Genomic DNA, 17,638 nt, shown 5'->3' with positions numbered 1-17,638 from the left:
CGCGGGCAATAAGATATGCAGCACACACATAAATTATATAGTGTATGTACTGTATTATATATATATATATATATATATATAATATAACATAATAAATAATATATTATATAGTATAATATAATATTATATATATGCTCTGACGACGCTTTGCAACGTTGTTTATGTATGTGTGTACACAACGTTGCAAAGCGTCGTAAGAGCGTTGGGTAAGCCGTTTTGGCGTTGTAAAAATGAACATAGGTATGCATTGCACAGCGTTGGATAAGCCATTTGTTGTAAAACGAGGACTGCCTGTAGTTGGAAATCAGAAGTCATCCGTCATACTCTGTCCATAATGGCTGTTTATTCATCATGTAAAATGCAACATTGCATAACAAAATAAATCAGGGTGGGTTATTAATGGACATATAATTGATTAGTCTAAAATATTTGCACAACACTTCAAGACCCTAAAGTACCACAGATGATATATCACATTATCATTCTAATAACTTCCCCTGTTTTCCTTCTTCATTTAAAAACTTGCTGTTAGAAACGCTGAATATATCAGGTTTTCCCACTCCATAGTACTTGGAGGTTTGTTATCGTTATAATAAAAACACTACACTACTTCTGCATGGTATGAGTTTAACCACGTGGTTTTGTATATGTTAGCACAGCGGTGCGCAAACTGGGGGGCGCGTGGGATTTTCTAAGGGGGGCACACGGTTGCAGAACCCCCGCGCTTTTCCCCCAGACATGTAAATTAAATGTCGGGGAGGCGCGAGTCCTCTGCAACTTCACTTAACTGCTCTTCCCTTATGCGTCGGCATGACAACGCAGCATCAAATGACGCCATGGGGTCAAATGGCAACGCGTCACATGAAGTCATATGACGCGTGGAGCCCAAGAGCAGGTAAGGAAGAGGGGGGGTGCAGGCAAGGGGGGCGTGAACGTAAAAGTTTGTGCTGTTAGCACATATGTAGAAAGGTGGTTCACATACAAGAATGTTAGCGAATGAACTGGAAGTAAACATTAAATGAAACACACTTGGATCTCTCATTTCTGACTTCAAGAGCACCTGGTTTAGGATGCCGGCAAGGTCAAAACTGTTCTGTCTCTGGTTTTACTACTGTAGTGTCATAAGAAATGACAGATTGAAAGAAAATGCCCACACTGTACTATGTACTAATTCAGCGGTTCACACAGAACTACACTACACCCATCTGGCTAATGCAGTAACGGAAATTAAAAAAATACTTGGGCCAGGCATAAGGCTATCATTACAAACGAAAGCCAGGGATCCAATGGCGTCTGAGGTTTTAGTAGTGCACCCTGTGCCAGAACACAAGACGGGTGGTGCACCATATGCTGTCCAGGGTCTGCTCCTGTTGTAGGTCCCGTTGTATGAATGAGTTCAATGGTAGGAAGGCAGAGGGCACTCGTGAAGCTGAAGAAAAGGTTTCTTTGTTGAACATACATATTCCCCCTACGCGTTTCGGACCCAACTGGGTCTGTCACACGTCTGAGGTTTTACAACCGACCAGAAAATTGGCTAACTAGGTGGCAAAGGGGGGTTCTCTGCCGTCAACATCTGTTTCCTTGGTTAAAGGTAACCACAATTGGACAGGGCACCCTGGCCTGTTTTTCCAAAGTGGTGCTATGCCATAAGACAGCTTGCATAGCCTGTTTAAGTGGCTTGAAGGTGTCTTATGGCATAGCATTGTTTAGTAAATATGGGCACATATACCTTGCATAGCTCAGTAACCCTTTATACAGTGTAGTAGTGAAAAAATAAGATTATTATACAGACTGATGTCCTTTAACAGACTACAATACAAATAACAACTTTGTACTGCTTACATTTTTGTGCCTCAAATGATCTAGTGACCTTTTCAATAAGTCTAGTGGGGGTTATTCGTTAAATTGTAATAGTGCCGATCAAGGCACTATCGCACTGAAACTCCCATTAAAGTCAATGGGAGTTTGTGTGAGTGCCCCTCAAGGCACTATCACAGTTAAATGAATAACTCCCTTAGGTCAACCTTTTAATGAACCTTCAAAAAAGCTCTTGCTTTATGTTGTTTATACGTGAAGCTTTGGAGACCCCGCAGATATGCTGCAGATGTACGGTGTCTGGCTGGAAGAGGTGACTGTTGCAGTTGTAAATACCCACGACCACAAAGTGTACCTGTTGTTATTCAGTTGTTGCAACTGACCCAATTAGAAATGAACCCTGTCTCTTGTACAAATCAGGCCCGGTAAGTGTATGTTATTGCAGTGTGTAAATGCTTCTCTCCTGGAAAAAGAGACCCTAAACCATAATGAGAATCTAGAATCAACTTGTTATAGATAAATATCTACCACTAGATTCCTGGAACTTAGTAATCGGTCCGCCAGTGCACAAAGTGTATGACATTAAATCTAATATCCGTATAGCTGCAAGGTGCACAATAGCTGCTGCTTGAAAGAATGAATTGCTGACTGCAGCATTCGGAGGGTGCAAGATTTATTTCCAGCACAAGACAAACTGCATACAAGACTCTTCTCACACACACCATAAATGCCATAGCTTATTTCCGGGATATCAGCAGCTCACAGTCTACACATTTACAGAGATACACATTTAGTAATCCAGTAATATTTAATTATGAGTTTTTACTAATGTCATATTGAGTAACAGCCTAAGTAACGATTTAAAGAGGCACTCCGAGCGACACTTCACACACATTTTTTTTTGTAATATATGCAGCCTTTGATTACCTTTATTGAATACAAATGACCTAAGCTGACGATGGATTTGTTGTCCCATGATGGATTAGCAAAGATCCTGCTTCTCTGGGTTCATGTAATGGCCGCCTTTCAGTTTCAATCAATCCTTCAGTCAGTAACTCAGCAGCTACAATGTATTCTTATATTGCTAAGGTAACATTATCTATTGTTGCAGTTTGCAGCTCAAACTGCTGGGAACATTTGCAACAAATTATCACAAACAGGAAAGTGTTGCAAAGACCTTGCACTGCTGGGGAGGTGGGTTACACCAGCTATAGAAATCAATGGATACTCAGTATATTAAAATTGATTAAAAATGGCATTGAGTTTAATGGGGAAAAAATGCAGTATTGTCTAATACAGGGGTGCGCAATCTCTTTCCACTGCGCCCCCCTACCGGCTGGCCCCCCTCCTCGCGCCCCCAAACTTACCTTGGCTCCGGCATTCTGACGTCACAACGCCATGACAACGCGACATCACGTGACCATGCGGCGTCATTTGATGCGTTGCCCTGGCGACGTGTCGCCGGAAGCCGTCAGAGGCAAGGTAAGAAGTTACAGAGGCCTTCGCCGCTTCCCCGGCATTTAATTTAAATGCCTTTGGTGCGAGCGCAGGGCTCTGTAACCGCCGCGCCCCCCCTGTTTGCGCACCCCTGATCTAATACTACAAAACTGATTTATTACAAAAAAAACACGTAGGATATTGCTTGGATTGCTCCTTTAAGCAAAGGAATGGAAGCAGGCACACGGTCTTTCTAAAGGTGCAGTTTATTGTGCCACCAAAGGTCCAACGTTTCGGCAAATAGATTGCCTTTATCAAGGAGAGGGCTAAATCTATTTGCCGAAACATTGGACCTTTGGTGGCACAATAAACTGCACCTTTAGAAAGACCGTGTGCCTGCTTCCATTCCTTTGCTTAAGTACCTCTGGGATGTCTGGACCTCCCTGGATACAGCGCACCGGCAGATAAGTACCCCCCTCCAGCACCTACCAGCGGTGTGCATGTGCTTTTACATATGATTGCTCCTTTAAGCAACATGTAACTTGTTGATGGAAATGTTAATGTCCAAATAAAGAGGGAAATCCCAATATTATGGGAAATAATACTTTTTGTTCTGTTCTCTACCATGCTTTACGTTGAATGCAACACGTGCTAGCAACGTTCATTCCTTGGAGTTGCTAGGGTATTGACTTGATTATGAAGCATATGAAGCATTTCGTTCAGAGAGGTCTCATTGGTTACTTGAAAATGAATAGCTTGGCAACAAATTCAGTGCTGACCAGCAGTTTAACCCATTCAGTGCAAGACTGCCATTTCATAGCTGATCCTTCCAACGCCTTCATAGTTATAGCAGCTAATCATTTTAGAAAGGAAATGTATACAGGGATATACCAAATAAGTATACATGGGAAGAATGTTGATCCAGAGAGTTATCCAATTGCCAATTCTTGGAGTCATTGGATGATAGGTCACTGGGGTTTTTTGTTTGCCTTCCTCTGGATCAATAAGTAAGTATAGATATAGGATAAAGTATCTGTTGTCTAAATTTAGCATAATTTGAACTTGATGGACGTACGTCTTTTTTTCAACCTCATCTACTATGTAACTATGTATTTTGTTGATGAAAGGAATGCCATGTCTATAATTGCTCAATACTAGCATGCACTTCCACAGAGAGGGAACTGATGGTGCAAAGGTTTATCTGCATACGTATTTCACAACTATTTTTGACCGTTTGCCTCATCTCTTCCTTATATATTCCACATCCCTAGTTCCAACACTATAACACAAACTTGCACACCGGTCACCCATTTTTTAACATTTTTTTCGTGGTAGTGTCGCTACCATTCGTTCATTGTAGTTCTATTTGAGAATGCACTTTGAAACCGATTCCTACTCGTAGCCCTTTTCTCGTCTGACATCTTGATGTTTTGAGACGTTTAAAAAATAAAATTAAAAATAAAAAAAAAGACAAATCTGTACATTACCCAGTCAGTACCTCCAGGGTGGGCAACTCCAGTCCTAAAGGGCCATCAACAGGTCAGTTATTAGTGATATCCCTGCTTTAGTACAGGAGGCTCAATTACCTGTGCTGAATCAGGGCTACCCCTAATAATAAATGACCTGTTGGTGGCCCTTGGGGACCGGAGTTGCCCCCCCTGCAGTGCCTGCAGGTTATTTCTTGCTGAGGTGACAGAAGCCAGGTAAGAGCTTTGTATAATGGAAGAGCTCCATTTTCGGGGAGGCTGGAGCTCTTTCAATTAGTGTGTTGTTTATTTTTGTTTTGTTTGCGCCTGCTAGGGTAGGAGTACATACTCACTAATGCAGGTATGTTTTTAAGGAAAACCCCGGCTTCTGTGTAAAATGTTCCTTGGTTAACCGCTGAATGCATTAGTAAAGAAGGTGGTTTTGATCTGTGCTTTGGTGTAAAATATGTTTGTGATGATCCATTTACCTCATATGGTTATGGATGAAAACGGTGCCGATTCATGAGCAGAACTCTAGAAAAGAGTAGCGTTCCATCAAGTGCAATGTGTGTGTGTTCGTTCCTACTATTATGGGCCCGAGTTCAATCATTGAAGCAAAAAAAGGGACTCCACTCGGGGAAAATCTCTCTTGGGAGCACACCATACAGGATATAAAACTGAACATTTAATTCTGAAGTAAATGTAAAACCTATATCCTGGGGAAAAATATATATTAAAAGCAGAGAGACATAGTGTCAGTGATTGGCTGCGAACCTGACTTGCATGTTTAGAAATAATCAGTCTAACCAAATATAGTGTGGTACTAATTAATGGCTAATCACTTAGCATGGGATATATGAAAGATAATCGCTGAAAGGGCTCCAATTGCAATCTCTCAAATATGAAAATGCCACGCATTATGTCAGAGACGAGCTGCTAATATTCAGTGTTCGACAAACCTATACATTTGCTCGCCCCGGGCGAGTTGATTTAACATCGTGGCGAGTTCCTATTGGCCCAAGCAGCATATGTTTGGTACTAGGTGGCGAGTAGATTTTTTGGTGATTTGTCAACCACTGCTAATATTACTCAAACCCCTGTCATAATAATAATAATCATAACTTTATTTCATATAGCGCTGTTCTCCCAATGGGACTGAAAGCCCTTCTCAATGACAGTATGCCGCACGCAGCACACAGGAATCATTACAGACGCAGTCCCTGCACCGATGAGGTTCCAACCGGCTTTTGGTGCCTGAGGCACAGGGACATTGTGACTTGTCAAAGGTCACAAGGAGCTGACTGCGGAAACTGCACCAGGTCATCCTGATTCAAACTCTGTGTCATTGTTTACAGAGTCGGTGTCTTTACTCACTGAGCTGCTTCTCGTAGGAGTGGCAGAATTTTTAGCAACATTGCAATTTATGTTCTACAGTCCCCTTGGTAATCTATACCGCTCGTGGTATTAATACTAACACGGTAGCCTTGTCTGGGATACTATGCAGTGCCCGACCCAGCTAGCAGCCTGCAGGATCAGCTGACAAGCGGTTGAACATAAACGTACAAAGTCTCAATCAAGTGAAGGTATTACTCAGCCCTGTACTTATAAACCGTCTATAACTCATCTGTCTAGGCGTCTACACGGACTCCTCCGTACCGGTCTCACTGCAGATAGTCGCCTATCATTACGTCATACAGATGCGCCCTCTCTTTTGAATTAAAACATTTGCAGAACAAGACACCTGGTAATAAATGACCATGGCACTATACTTTAATAGAGTAATGATAACAGGAGCAATACAAGAATTGGTATTCACTCTAATAAGCACACAAATGGGGAAACACGGCCCTTTCAAGACACAAAGCTAGAAAAACCTTGTTTTTTTTCTTTCAAATGTATTCTACCTCAACAAAGTGCTGTACCAGATGGTGACTGAATCTGTGATCATTGCAAGGTGAAGGCTGCTGGGATGTGCTTCATAATTGCCTAGCTTTTTCACTTTTCAGATGCAAACTGAGACCAAGCTTTGTCTGCTTTATTAAGGTAATAATCATGCTGCAAACTACAAAGAAAAACTAAAAGCTTTAATGTTCAGGTCCTGTGTGTAACACCAGTAACCGAATCAGGGAAGGAATGAACCCATCGCTGGCTATTTGCTAACCATATGCTTTTCGCCAAGAATGTACCGTACTTAAGGTTTTTAATGCAAGATCTATTTACAGAGATGCTGTTGGCTTAGAAAAATGCAACCTGCAACACTGATCCTGTCTCTGTATTAGTATATCGTCTAATACTGTCAATGTGGCCCGAAGCAATGCATCCAAACCACACACATCAGCTATTGGCGGATTACATTAAATATTCATCCTCTCAGATATACTCTTAACCCTAAATACGCAACATATAGATGTACCGTAGGTAATGTAAATACAGTGATATGTTTCCCCGCTCCCCACAATATGCATTTGACACATCAGCAAATATATCTTCGTTTATGTAGTGTACTCCCTGATATGACTTGCTTTAATCAGAAGCTTGCTGCAAAGTGATCGTGAACACATATAAATTGCAAGCTAAACGAGTGTTCGATATATAAAATAACTTTTGGGTAACATTACGACAGATCATAAAGAGAAACAAAAAATATCACCCCTGTAATTAGAATAAAAATATGATACTTCATGAGTGTTTGAATTCCAACCTTTCCCACATTGCACTCTGAGAGCTGCACAAAGGGTTACCTGAGCTGGCTTATTCTATGGATATCTTATTGTGTCTGCTATATTATCATTGACTAGGAAATTACCAATGTTACATGGCCGAGTCCTTCATGTTTTTTTTTTCTATAAGGTTGTTCTCCTGCAGACAATCCTTGAAATAAATAAGAATCTAGCCGTATTGCTTGTGAATGTGTGAGCAAAAGGTGAGGAGGGGCCTTCCCAGTGGCTGCAGTTGGCTGTTGCCTAGATATTCAGGAGTGCAGGAGAAATGCAAGGCAAGGCGTATCAGTAGTATTCATCAATCAGGCATACACACAAGTCATTTGGAACCTTACAACTGAGATAGATAGATGGATGAGACTTGACAGACTCCCATGACAAACGCAAGCAGCCTTTGCAGGAACAGGTGCTTGTAGACTGATGCTTTTTGGATAACGGCAATCGCTGATCCATTGTTTTGAAGACACCTACATACAGTAATAGGACCTTGTCTCTACATGTACAGGTCTGTAACGTTCGCGTCTCGTCACCCATGTGCAGTTGAAATAATGCTTGCGTGTATATATTTTTGACTGGTATCTACCTTTTTTTAACCCTAATCGTTATGCCTCGTACATTTTCCTCCTTCATACTTGTTCTTAAGCCAGTTACTGTACTTCTCGATAAGAGTGCCGGCTGGTTTTATCTGGCTGTCCTTGTAGTGCTTAGATGACTTCATAAGATGAGCAGTTCCCAGTAGGGCCTAATTCGCAAAACAAAGCACAGTGTACAGCTGCTTCATAGAGAGTCTGCTTTTTCTATGGCACTTGAAATGCTGAAAATATGTGAATCAGATTGGATCAGGCAGGGAAAATTGACTTTAGGGTATAAATTGTAGGGAAATATTATTTGTAAGGTGGATCTATAACTTTAGTGTTAAGCCAAATACCTGTAAGGCTAGGTGCCTGCTGCAACATGCGCTATGGTGTGCGCTGCAGGGACAAGAACTGCCCCTCAATGGGGCCGGGCCCGCTACCTACCTTGGCCGCTGCGCGACCAGATTTTTCTGAAGACAGAAAAACTGTCTTCAGAATTGGTGACAGAGCCATGCCACGCCCCCCGGCGGTTCAACCAATGAGAGCGAACCTACCGGGTGACATCACGGCCGTGCCCCCCACCACACCCACCCCGTCTTTCCCCCTGCCGCTCTGCACAGACAGAGGATCTCAGCTGCACGTGCCGACAGCCTGGCAGGCGCGCAGGCACCGGAGCCGCAGCCTTGAGTTGGTATTTTGACTACTACATAAAATGTAACTTTAAAAAATCTTGCAGTAATGCATTAGAACATTATATCAAGACTTGTGTGGCTTTTATCAGCGATTTTATCTTTGAAGCGGCAGAATTTATAATTTGCGAAATTATAATATTCTATTGTGCACTTAAGGACCCACCAGCACTTGTCTAGATTGCAATATTGCATATTAGTGCAGTGTTGATAATGTTACGAGTGATGTGCCCTTGTTACCATTGTTGTACTATTATTTTCCTTAAGATTAAAGCCGCAGTCTGCGCTGACAGGCATTTTTTTTACCCCCCCCTGACCCTCTTACCACCACCCCTCCTTTTTTTCCCCCCCAGGATGGGAACCTGGGAGCTCTGTATCCCTCATAGTTCCTGAGATACTTACCACTGAAAGAAGTGCGTTCCTGTCCTTTCCAGAGAAACATGGTTTAAATCTGCTGCGTGACATAGTCCAATAGGAAGCCGCAGCATCACTCATTGCAGCTTTTTATTGGCCCGCGTGACGCAGAGGATTTAAATACCCGGACGTTCTGATCCCTGAATGGGTAAAATAATGTGCTTCAGTTCTGGGGACCCCCTGCTTCCTGTCCTGGTACACAAAAGAAGGGTCGGGGGGTGGGGGAAGCGGCTTTTTAAAGAGCACTTTACTTTCCCTTTCCAATGCGGTTTATTTTGTAAATCCGGTGCTTTACTCAGGAGATATTAAGTATCCAGGAGGTTAAATTGAGCTTTCCCTTGTGCTCAGTGCAGCTTAAAGGTTATTAAGGTATCAGACACTGCAGATATTTTTAAATCCTGATTTTAAACACAAAATAAATGTATTAATAAAAATAAAGAGCAGGGCATTCTTTTAAGAATGAACTAGCCTAGAAGATACTAACTTATTAAACTACACTTCTGGGCGAGATTGCTGTTTTAATAGCATGCTAACTAAATCAGTTATTGGCACGTGTCTGTAGAGCAGTGTTTTTCAACTCGGGTTCCTAGGAAATCCTGGGTTCTGTGAGCATCCCTACAGGGTTGCCTGCAATTTTCATGGCATTGGAGAAGTGTACCAAACACAAGAATTTACAATGCATCTGATCTCAGACGCAGTATTAGATAGGGTCAGGGTTCCTTAGGCCGCGTCCATGCTTAGCGCTACTGTGACCAAACACATTAAAGTCTATGGGAGCATCCATAGAGTGTGCACGTGAGCGACGGCGTGGCTGATTTTTCGCGAGACAAATTTATTTGTCTTTGTTTTCCGACGTCCCGGGTCCCGTGAGCGGTTCAGGCAATGTGGGTGAACCGCTCATGTAACGTCAAGGACACGCCCCCTGGCACGCTTCCCTTTCGCTGTGAATCACAGGCCACAGACAGCTAGGGTGACAGGCACGCCTTACAATGCATCTGTTCTCAGACGCGCTATTAGAGAGGGTTGGGTTTCCTTATCATGCATCTGATCTCAGACGCGCTATTAGAAAAGTTTGGGGTTCCTTACAATGCATCTAATCTCAGACGCGCTATTAGAGAGGGTTGGGTTTCCTTATCATGCATCTGATCTCAGACGCGCTATTAGAAAAGTTTGGGGTTCCTTACAATGCATCTAATCTCAGACGCGCTATTAGAGAGGGTTGGGGTTCTGCAGAATTTCATATGATTATAGGGTTCCTTAACCAAGAAAAGGTTGAACGCCACTGCTGTAGAGCATAAAAGAAAACGGTGCAGTCAATTCCAGGAGTAATTCGGTCCTAGCTGCTGACGATTTGATTACATGACTACAGTTATGTGATCTCCACTACCATTTCAGTGAAAAATAACTTTGTCTGATCACCCTTTGAACTTGCCAAACTCCAGTTTGAGGACAGGACCTCTTGTTCCTCTGTACAATTCTTCCCTCGTACCTTTGTGAGACTCCTTATATATTCAGCTAGAAAATAAAATAAAAGTAAGTTTACTACTCATCACATCAGTCTGACCTTAAAAACATGTCCTACATGGGGGGGGGGGGGAGATATCTTTGGTTAGGAGCACTCCTGATACTGAGGTACTGTATACACTGGACGGGTGCACGTCCAGGAATGTCCAGTGGGAATCCGGGTATGGTATGAATCACACAACTGTTGGCGCTCACAAGGTCTTTAAAGAAGAATATCAATTTATTCAATAAAAAGATCAACATTTCGGTCCGATCTTTGTCAAGACAAAGGTCTAAGAGTGGGCCCGAAACGTTGATCTGTTTATTGAATACATTAAGAATAAAATCAAAGACCTCGTGAGCGCCAACATTTTTGTGATTTATCCCTGTGTATATGACATTTACAACTGAACACAGTATTGTAATGTTAGTCCTTTCTTATTCATTTTATTTATAAAATATTTTACCAGGAAGTAATACATTGAGAGTTACCTCTCGTTTTCAAGTATGTCCTGGGCACAGGGTTTAGACAAATAATACATGGTTACAAATACAGTTACATAAATGAACAGGGTATACATTATATACAAGACATTGCATGCACAGTTAAAGAAAATATATATTATGGGCGTATGAAACAGTTACAGACCAGATTAAAATGTGAGACAGCCTTAGATTTGAAAGAACTTAAACTGGTGGTGGATGTGAGAGTCTCTGGTAGGTTGTTCCAGTTTTGGGGTGCACGGTAAGAGAAGGAGGAACGGCCGGATACTTTGTTGAGCCTTGGGACCATGAACAGTCTCTTGGAGTCTGATCTCAGGTGATAAGTACTGCGTGTGGTAGGGGTGAGGAGCTTGTTCAGATAGCTGGGTAGCTTACCCATAAATGATTTAAAGGCAAGACAGGAAAGGTGAACTTTATGCCTAGATTCGAGTGATGACCAATCTAGTTCTTTGAGCATTTCGCAGTGATGTGTGTTATAGTTGCATTGGAGAACAAAACGGCAAATTGAATTGTAGATTGTGTCAAGTTTGCTAAGGTGGGTTTGAGGTGTCGAGCCATATACTATGTCTCCATAGTCAATAATTGGCATTAGCATCTGCTGTGCGATACGCTTTCTGACCAGGAGACTTAGGGAGGATTTGTTCCTGTAAAGTACCCCTAGTTTGGCATAGGTCTATTAATGGTATAGAAAGTATTAATGCCTTTCTCTCTCTGCTTCCAATACATTTCCCTATAGAGCTGAGCATCCCGTCTTGGTTTCATTACTGCATTGTTTACTTACGGTTAAGCACTCAGATAAAGAGGCCTATAGGTCCTTTTCCTCTGTGGTGGCTGTACGGTATTTGATTGTGTTAATCTGTGTTTCTGTATAGTACTTAGCTGCAGGTTTTTCCTTTTTTTAAATAGTTTTTATTATTGATTAGTTGCTAAATGCTTAAACATTTCCCTCTATTTACTTCAAACCTCTGTTCATCATACCAATGTCATAAGTTCTTTCTAAAACCCCAATAGGTGCATTTGCTCTTAATACATAGTGGACAGACAGACAGCCCCTGTAGATAGCACTCTGTTTCTGTATGAATTGGTGATTTATTTAAAATAACTTTATTAATTGACAATATCGTTAAAATATAGGGGTTTAAAACAATGATTAAATGATGCCAAGTGTGGCTAACTCTATGGATAGGTGTATCCAGAGGAGTATACAATGGTGTATTAATGCCCAGTGTTAGGGTAATTCACTGGCCCTAGTGTTCCTCATATGGAGAGAATGGGCTAGCCCACTGGATACACCTATACACCTATATTTTAACGATAGTGTCAATTAATAAAGTTATTTTAAATAAATCACCAATTCATACAGAAACAGAGTGCTATCTACAGGGGCTCTGTCTGTCCACTATGTATTAAGTTATACGCCCTTTGCAGCACCAGTTTCATTGTTCTATAGTAAAGCTGAAGCGGGGGTAAACATACGTATAAGCATTTGCTCTTAAAACAGATTATTTGGGAACATTCTTGTGTATTTATATTGTCTATTTTGAACAAAGAACATAATGCAGAAACAAATGGGTCCCTATGATATAACTCTGAGCTAATAAGTACAGTTTTGCAATTGCTGTTGCGTTTCAAACAAAGGGCCCCATACGTAGTCCCTAACAAAATGGGGGGGTGTTATCGATGTGTAATATTAGTTGTGTGCTTTTCGCTACCAGATTTTGATGCTGTAGCTTGGAAAGATATGAAATCAATGTTACAGGTGCTACATGCCTGATTGATTTTACATCTTTAGAGCTACAGTCTGTGCAGCTCAGTGGGACTGCATATGCAAATAACGCTCAATTTCATGTCATTTTTTACTTCCTGTCCTGTTCAGTTTTTTGATCAAACATCAATATTCAATCCAGATAGGGTCTTAATCCAATGATGGCCAACTCGAGTCCTCAAGGGCCACCAACAGGTCAGGTCAATAACAGAGCCATCTGTGCTGAAGCAGGGATATCCTTAAAACCTGACCTTTTGATCACCCTTGAGGACTGGAGTTGGCCACTCCTGTCATAGTTCATTGTCATAGCTCAGCAGAGTGTGAGTGCCAGTCTAATATGCTGCACTTAATGCCACATCACTGAGAATGTGTATTTCAATTGGTAACATATAAAGCATATATTACAATATTTTTAAAAGATATTTTGACACAAGTTTTTTTTATTTTTTTTTAATAGAACTGTGCAGTTTTGGTTTATATAAATAAATAAAGCACACAAAGCGCTTCACAATTACAGCACACAGGAATGTTTACAGACACAGTCCATGCCCAGATGAGCTTACAATCTGTGATTTTGGTGCTTGAGGCACAGGGAGATAAAGTGACTTGCCCAAGGTTGCAAGAAGCGAACATTGGGAATTGAACCAGTGTCCTCTGATTCAAACTCTGCCGTTATCAGAGTCAGCGTCTTTTACTCACTGAGCCGATTCTTCTCCCTGGCTCAGTGAGTAAAGACTGTAAACAACAACACTGAGTTTGAATCAGGGGAACCTGGTTCATGTCCGGTGTCGGCTTCTCTGTGACCTTGGGCAAGTCACTTTATCTCCCTGTGCCAATTATACTGTAATTATGTTGTGCGTTGAATGTCATTGGGAGAAAGGCGCTAAATGAAATAAAGCTGCTGTTATTAGTATAGCTGTTGCCTTGCTTTCTAGTAATCAACGATAAGCTGCACTAATTTAGAAAAAAATGTAGTGACAAAAACCATGAAATCATTTTATACCAAAAGCTAATGGTTTTAGTAAATGTATACAACAAAAATGCCCAAAGCTACTTCCAATGTGACAAAAATACACAGTGCAATACCTATATATCTCTTGTAAAAGGGTCATTTAGTTTAACCCTTTGGCCAAAGCGTCTTATGCCTGCTGCCACTTACAAGGCATGACCGTAGCAGGTCCTAACACTCACCTGGGTTAAAATTCTTATTTACCTGTATAATTACAGGAAGAATGATCACATTGGATCTGTCATATCCTGGCAAAATGAAACTAACCTGCTATCTTGGAACCTGCCATCTTTCTCGGAGCTTGTTGGGAATCTGTGTATTTTGTTTTAGTAAATCCATTAGGGCACATATTTACGAAGCCGTCTTCTTCCATAAAGACACCTTCCAGTCATGGAAGACGTCTTACAACGCAATTACTTAAATAGACTGAAAGGGGTTTTAGGCAGAAGACTACTTGGTAAATATGGCCCATGATCCCTTGTCAATTATTTTTAAAACCTCTTTATGGGCAAAGTTGCCTGCTTCAAAATGTAATATTGTTTTAAATTGCTTGTTACTGATTATTGTCCATGATACATTTAAATGTACTGTATACTGTAGATCCCAGTTACACCCAAAGCCTCATGCAAAGCTCCTGGACTTTCATGTGAAGTACAGCTCAACCCTGTTACAACGCGCATTCGCTTATAACGCGATGCAAGCGTGGCTCCCACTTTTCGTATTTATGAATACTTTACAACACGATTATTGGTGTCTTAAATACTTTATTGTACAATGCATACAATTGTACATTATTTCTAACGTGATCCGCTTATAGCACTCTGATTCTTTGGACCCCAAGCACATCGTTATAAGGGGGTTGAGCTGTATTATGACAGTTTGGGCAGATAAAGTACATCTGAAAAAGCAAGAAGGACCATAGCTACCTCTACAATGGTGCCAACCTCCACATCTGAGTATTGGGAAACCAAGTGACGGGGAACAGTGCCTTGTGGGTACAGTTCAGAAGGGAATAGAAGAATGATAAATTGCTGCACACTATTATAATCAGAAAAAAGGGGATACAACTACCGGTGCTCCTGGTTCAGGATTCTCTGTATCAATCCAGGGTATAACGAAGGGAAGAAAATCAGGGCTCCACGGATTTGCTCAATAAACTAATTTATTGCCAATAGACTTAACGTTTCGGCCACACAGGCCTTTCTCAAAAGCAGAAATGGCATGAGATGCCGAAACGTTAAGTCTATTGGCAATAAATTAGTTTATTGAGCAAATCCGTGGAGCCCTGGTTTTCTTCCCTCCGTTACAGTTCCGTAGGAACATTAGGAATGGCTTGGCTTTAGAATCCTTTGTAATACGGCACTGTCATTTGAGCCGTAGGAAGCTTAAAGCTTCTTTCAAGCGAGTTCAACATTCTGTTGCAATAATTTACTAGACAGACCAGTATAGTATAAGATGGGAGTATAAGCACATTTGCATTTTAAGTATGTAGTATCATATCATAGGCATTAATTAAACACATGTTGTAATCGCCACTAATTTATGTGTGAGAAGGTAAACCTAAATTGTAAAACCTAAATCTAAGCCATCGGTCCACTTCCACTACCATCACAATTGTAGGCTACAGAATAGTATCTTGTTGTGTAGGCTCGCTATTTGTATACTGGCAATTTAAGTAATTTACTTTCACATCTGAACAATAGATATGTTCAAAAGAAAATTGGACATCTTTTTAGAAAGGAAAGATATACAGGGATATACCAATAAGTAAACATGGGAAGTATGTGGATACAAGGAGAAATCTGATTGCCATTTTTTGGAGACAGGAAGGAATTATTTTTTTCCCTTTATGAAATATCAAATGATATTTCACTGGGGTTTTTTGTTTACCTTCCTCTGGATCAATATAATGTAAATACAAATATAGGATAAGTATCGGTCGTCTAAATTTAGCATAGGTTGAACTTGATGGACGTCTGTCTTTTTTTTTTCAATCTCATCTACTATGTAACATTTGACGAGATGAAACAATGGCGTTTTACAAATGAAGACAGTATGATTGTGTAACAGATTTGAGTTTTCAGTGCTGCAGTTTCTAAGTAACCGCATTAGAGAGAACTGGAGCACTCGCAATACACTGGTAATCCTGCCACAGGTGCACATCAGTGCCACGGTAACTTCGGGGGTTTATAGAGCGTAGTTCATAAAAACGTACTCCAGTGGTCTTGTAGAAGAAGTACTTCAAAATGTTGTTGGTGATTATAAAACTAAAATGCGGGACTTTTTTTTTTTTTTTTTTTTTTTAACAAGGCCTTTGGAGTTCAGTGTTTTTATGAACCAGTAAAGGCATTAACATTTGGCATCAGACCTTTCTCAAGTCCATGGGAATACTGGTGACAGAAGAATAGCTTTGTCTATTGGCTTGCAATGTCCGTTTCTCTGTATTTTCCATATGAGGAGTAACTTAAATTCCACATTCGCGGGTCAGGAGGGGGGAAAAAAAAGCTGCAGTTTAGACCAGTTGCAACATCTCCACATGACACTTTCAGGTTTGTTTATATCGCCAGAATTATGCCCAAGCACCAACCTGCACTTTGTAGGACTAATTATTGTCGTAATAGCATAAATAATTTTTTTTCCCCCTGTAACAATGTTGAATTAACTTTATTAATGAATATTGCAAATATGTTTGGTGGTGGGATTGGCAAATAAAGTCTTGTAAAACATAGCGTGACATGGATTTTAGCGTTTTCCAGCACTGCGTGTGTTAAAATGCATATGTATTTGTTGTATTTATTAGCTTAGTCCACCGCTCAGAGCGATTTCTGAAATGCATTTACTGCTTGTCATTTTCGGTTGTAGTGTATTTTTTTAATGTTTATAGTGCTTTAAAGCCAGTGATTTCACAAATGGTACAGCTCAACCCCGTTATAACGCGATCCGTTACAACGCGAATCCGCTTATAGCGCGATGCATGCGTGGCTCCCAATTTTCGTATTTATGAATACTTTACAACACGATTATTGTTATATTAAATGCTTTATTGTACAATGCATACATTGTACATTATTTCTAACGCGATCCGCTTATAACGCGATGTGATTCTTTGGACCCCAAGCACGGAGTTATAAGGGGGTTGAGCTGTATGTACCATTTTACCTGAAGTTACGTTGTTTTTAGTCTCCCACGGAATCTATTCACAAACCACTTCCCCTTTCATACTTTCAGATGCTTCTTTCAGTAGTTCTGAAACGACACACACTCGAATTGGATATTTGCTAAAGAATGCACACTTGGATTTGTGTTTCTATATTGTGAATAGGAGGCCTGGGTTTGACTTCTCAAGCTTTGCCCATACTCTGTAATCTGTCTCCTTGAAGTGACTCCAATTTGTTTATGTAGAAAAGCCTTACATTATTATTTTTAATGCGGAATGACAACTTGGTTAACAAATTGACAAACTGAATGTCCTTAATATCTTTTTTTTTCTCTGTGTTTCTCTTTGCAGCAACATTGTCCCATGTCCATGCCTTACATGTGGAGATGGCTTTGCCAAACAGCGTGAAGACGGCCAAGGGGAGTAAAAAGAAGAGATCCTCTCTTTCTATAAGTTCTGAAGGGACAGAGACATTGTCTCCTGCTATAGGAATAGAGAAAAGCACTGATAATTTGCAGGAAAAAATGTTAAAGAAAGTGATTGAGAAGGACAAGCATTCAGAAGTTGGTAAACTACCATGCTTT

The 17,638-nt window shown here is 40.8% G+C and overlaps 1 protein-coding gene across 7 annotated transcripts in view; it reads left to right on the top strand.

Annotated features, from left to right (window-relative positions):
- Nucleotides 1-17,638, top strand: part of PHF20L1 (PHD finger protein 20 like 1) — a 103,089-nt gene that overhangs the window by 59,628 nt on the left and 25,823 nt on the right. For all 7 annotated transcript variants that reach the window (XM_075581870.1, XM_075581875.1, XM_075581869.1 and 4 more), the window contains one exon: nt 17,406-17,621. In XM_075581870.1, coding sequence (XP_075437985.1) covers nt 17,406-17,621 — 216 coding nt within the window. The remainder of the gene's footprint in view (nt 1-17,405; nt 17,622-17,638) is intronic.

This window comes from Ascaphus truei, chromosome 2 (assembly GCF_040206685.1).
Source record: "Ascaphus truei isolate aAscTru1 chromosome 2, aAscTru1.hap1, whole genome shotgun sequence".
In the NCBI taxonomy this organism is placed as follows: Eukaryota; Metazoa; Chordata; class Amphibia; order Anura; family Ascaphidae; genus Ascaphus; species Ascaphus truei.
This window is presented reverse-complemented; position numbering and strand designations above follow the sequence as displayed.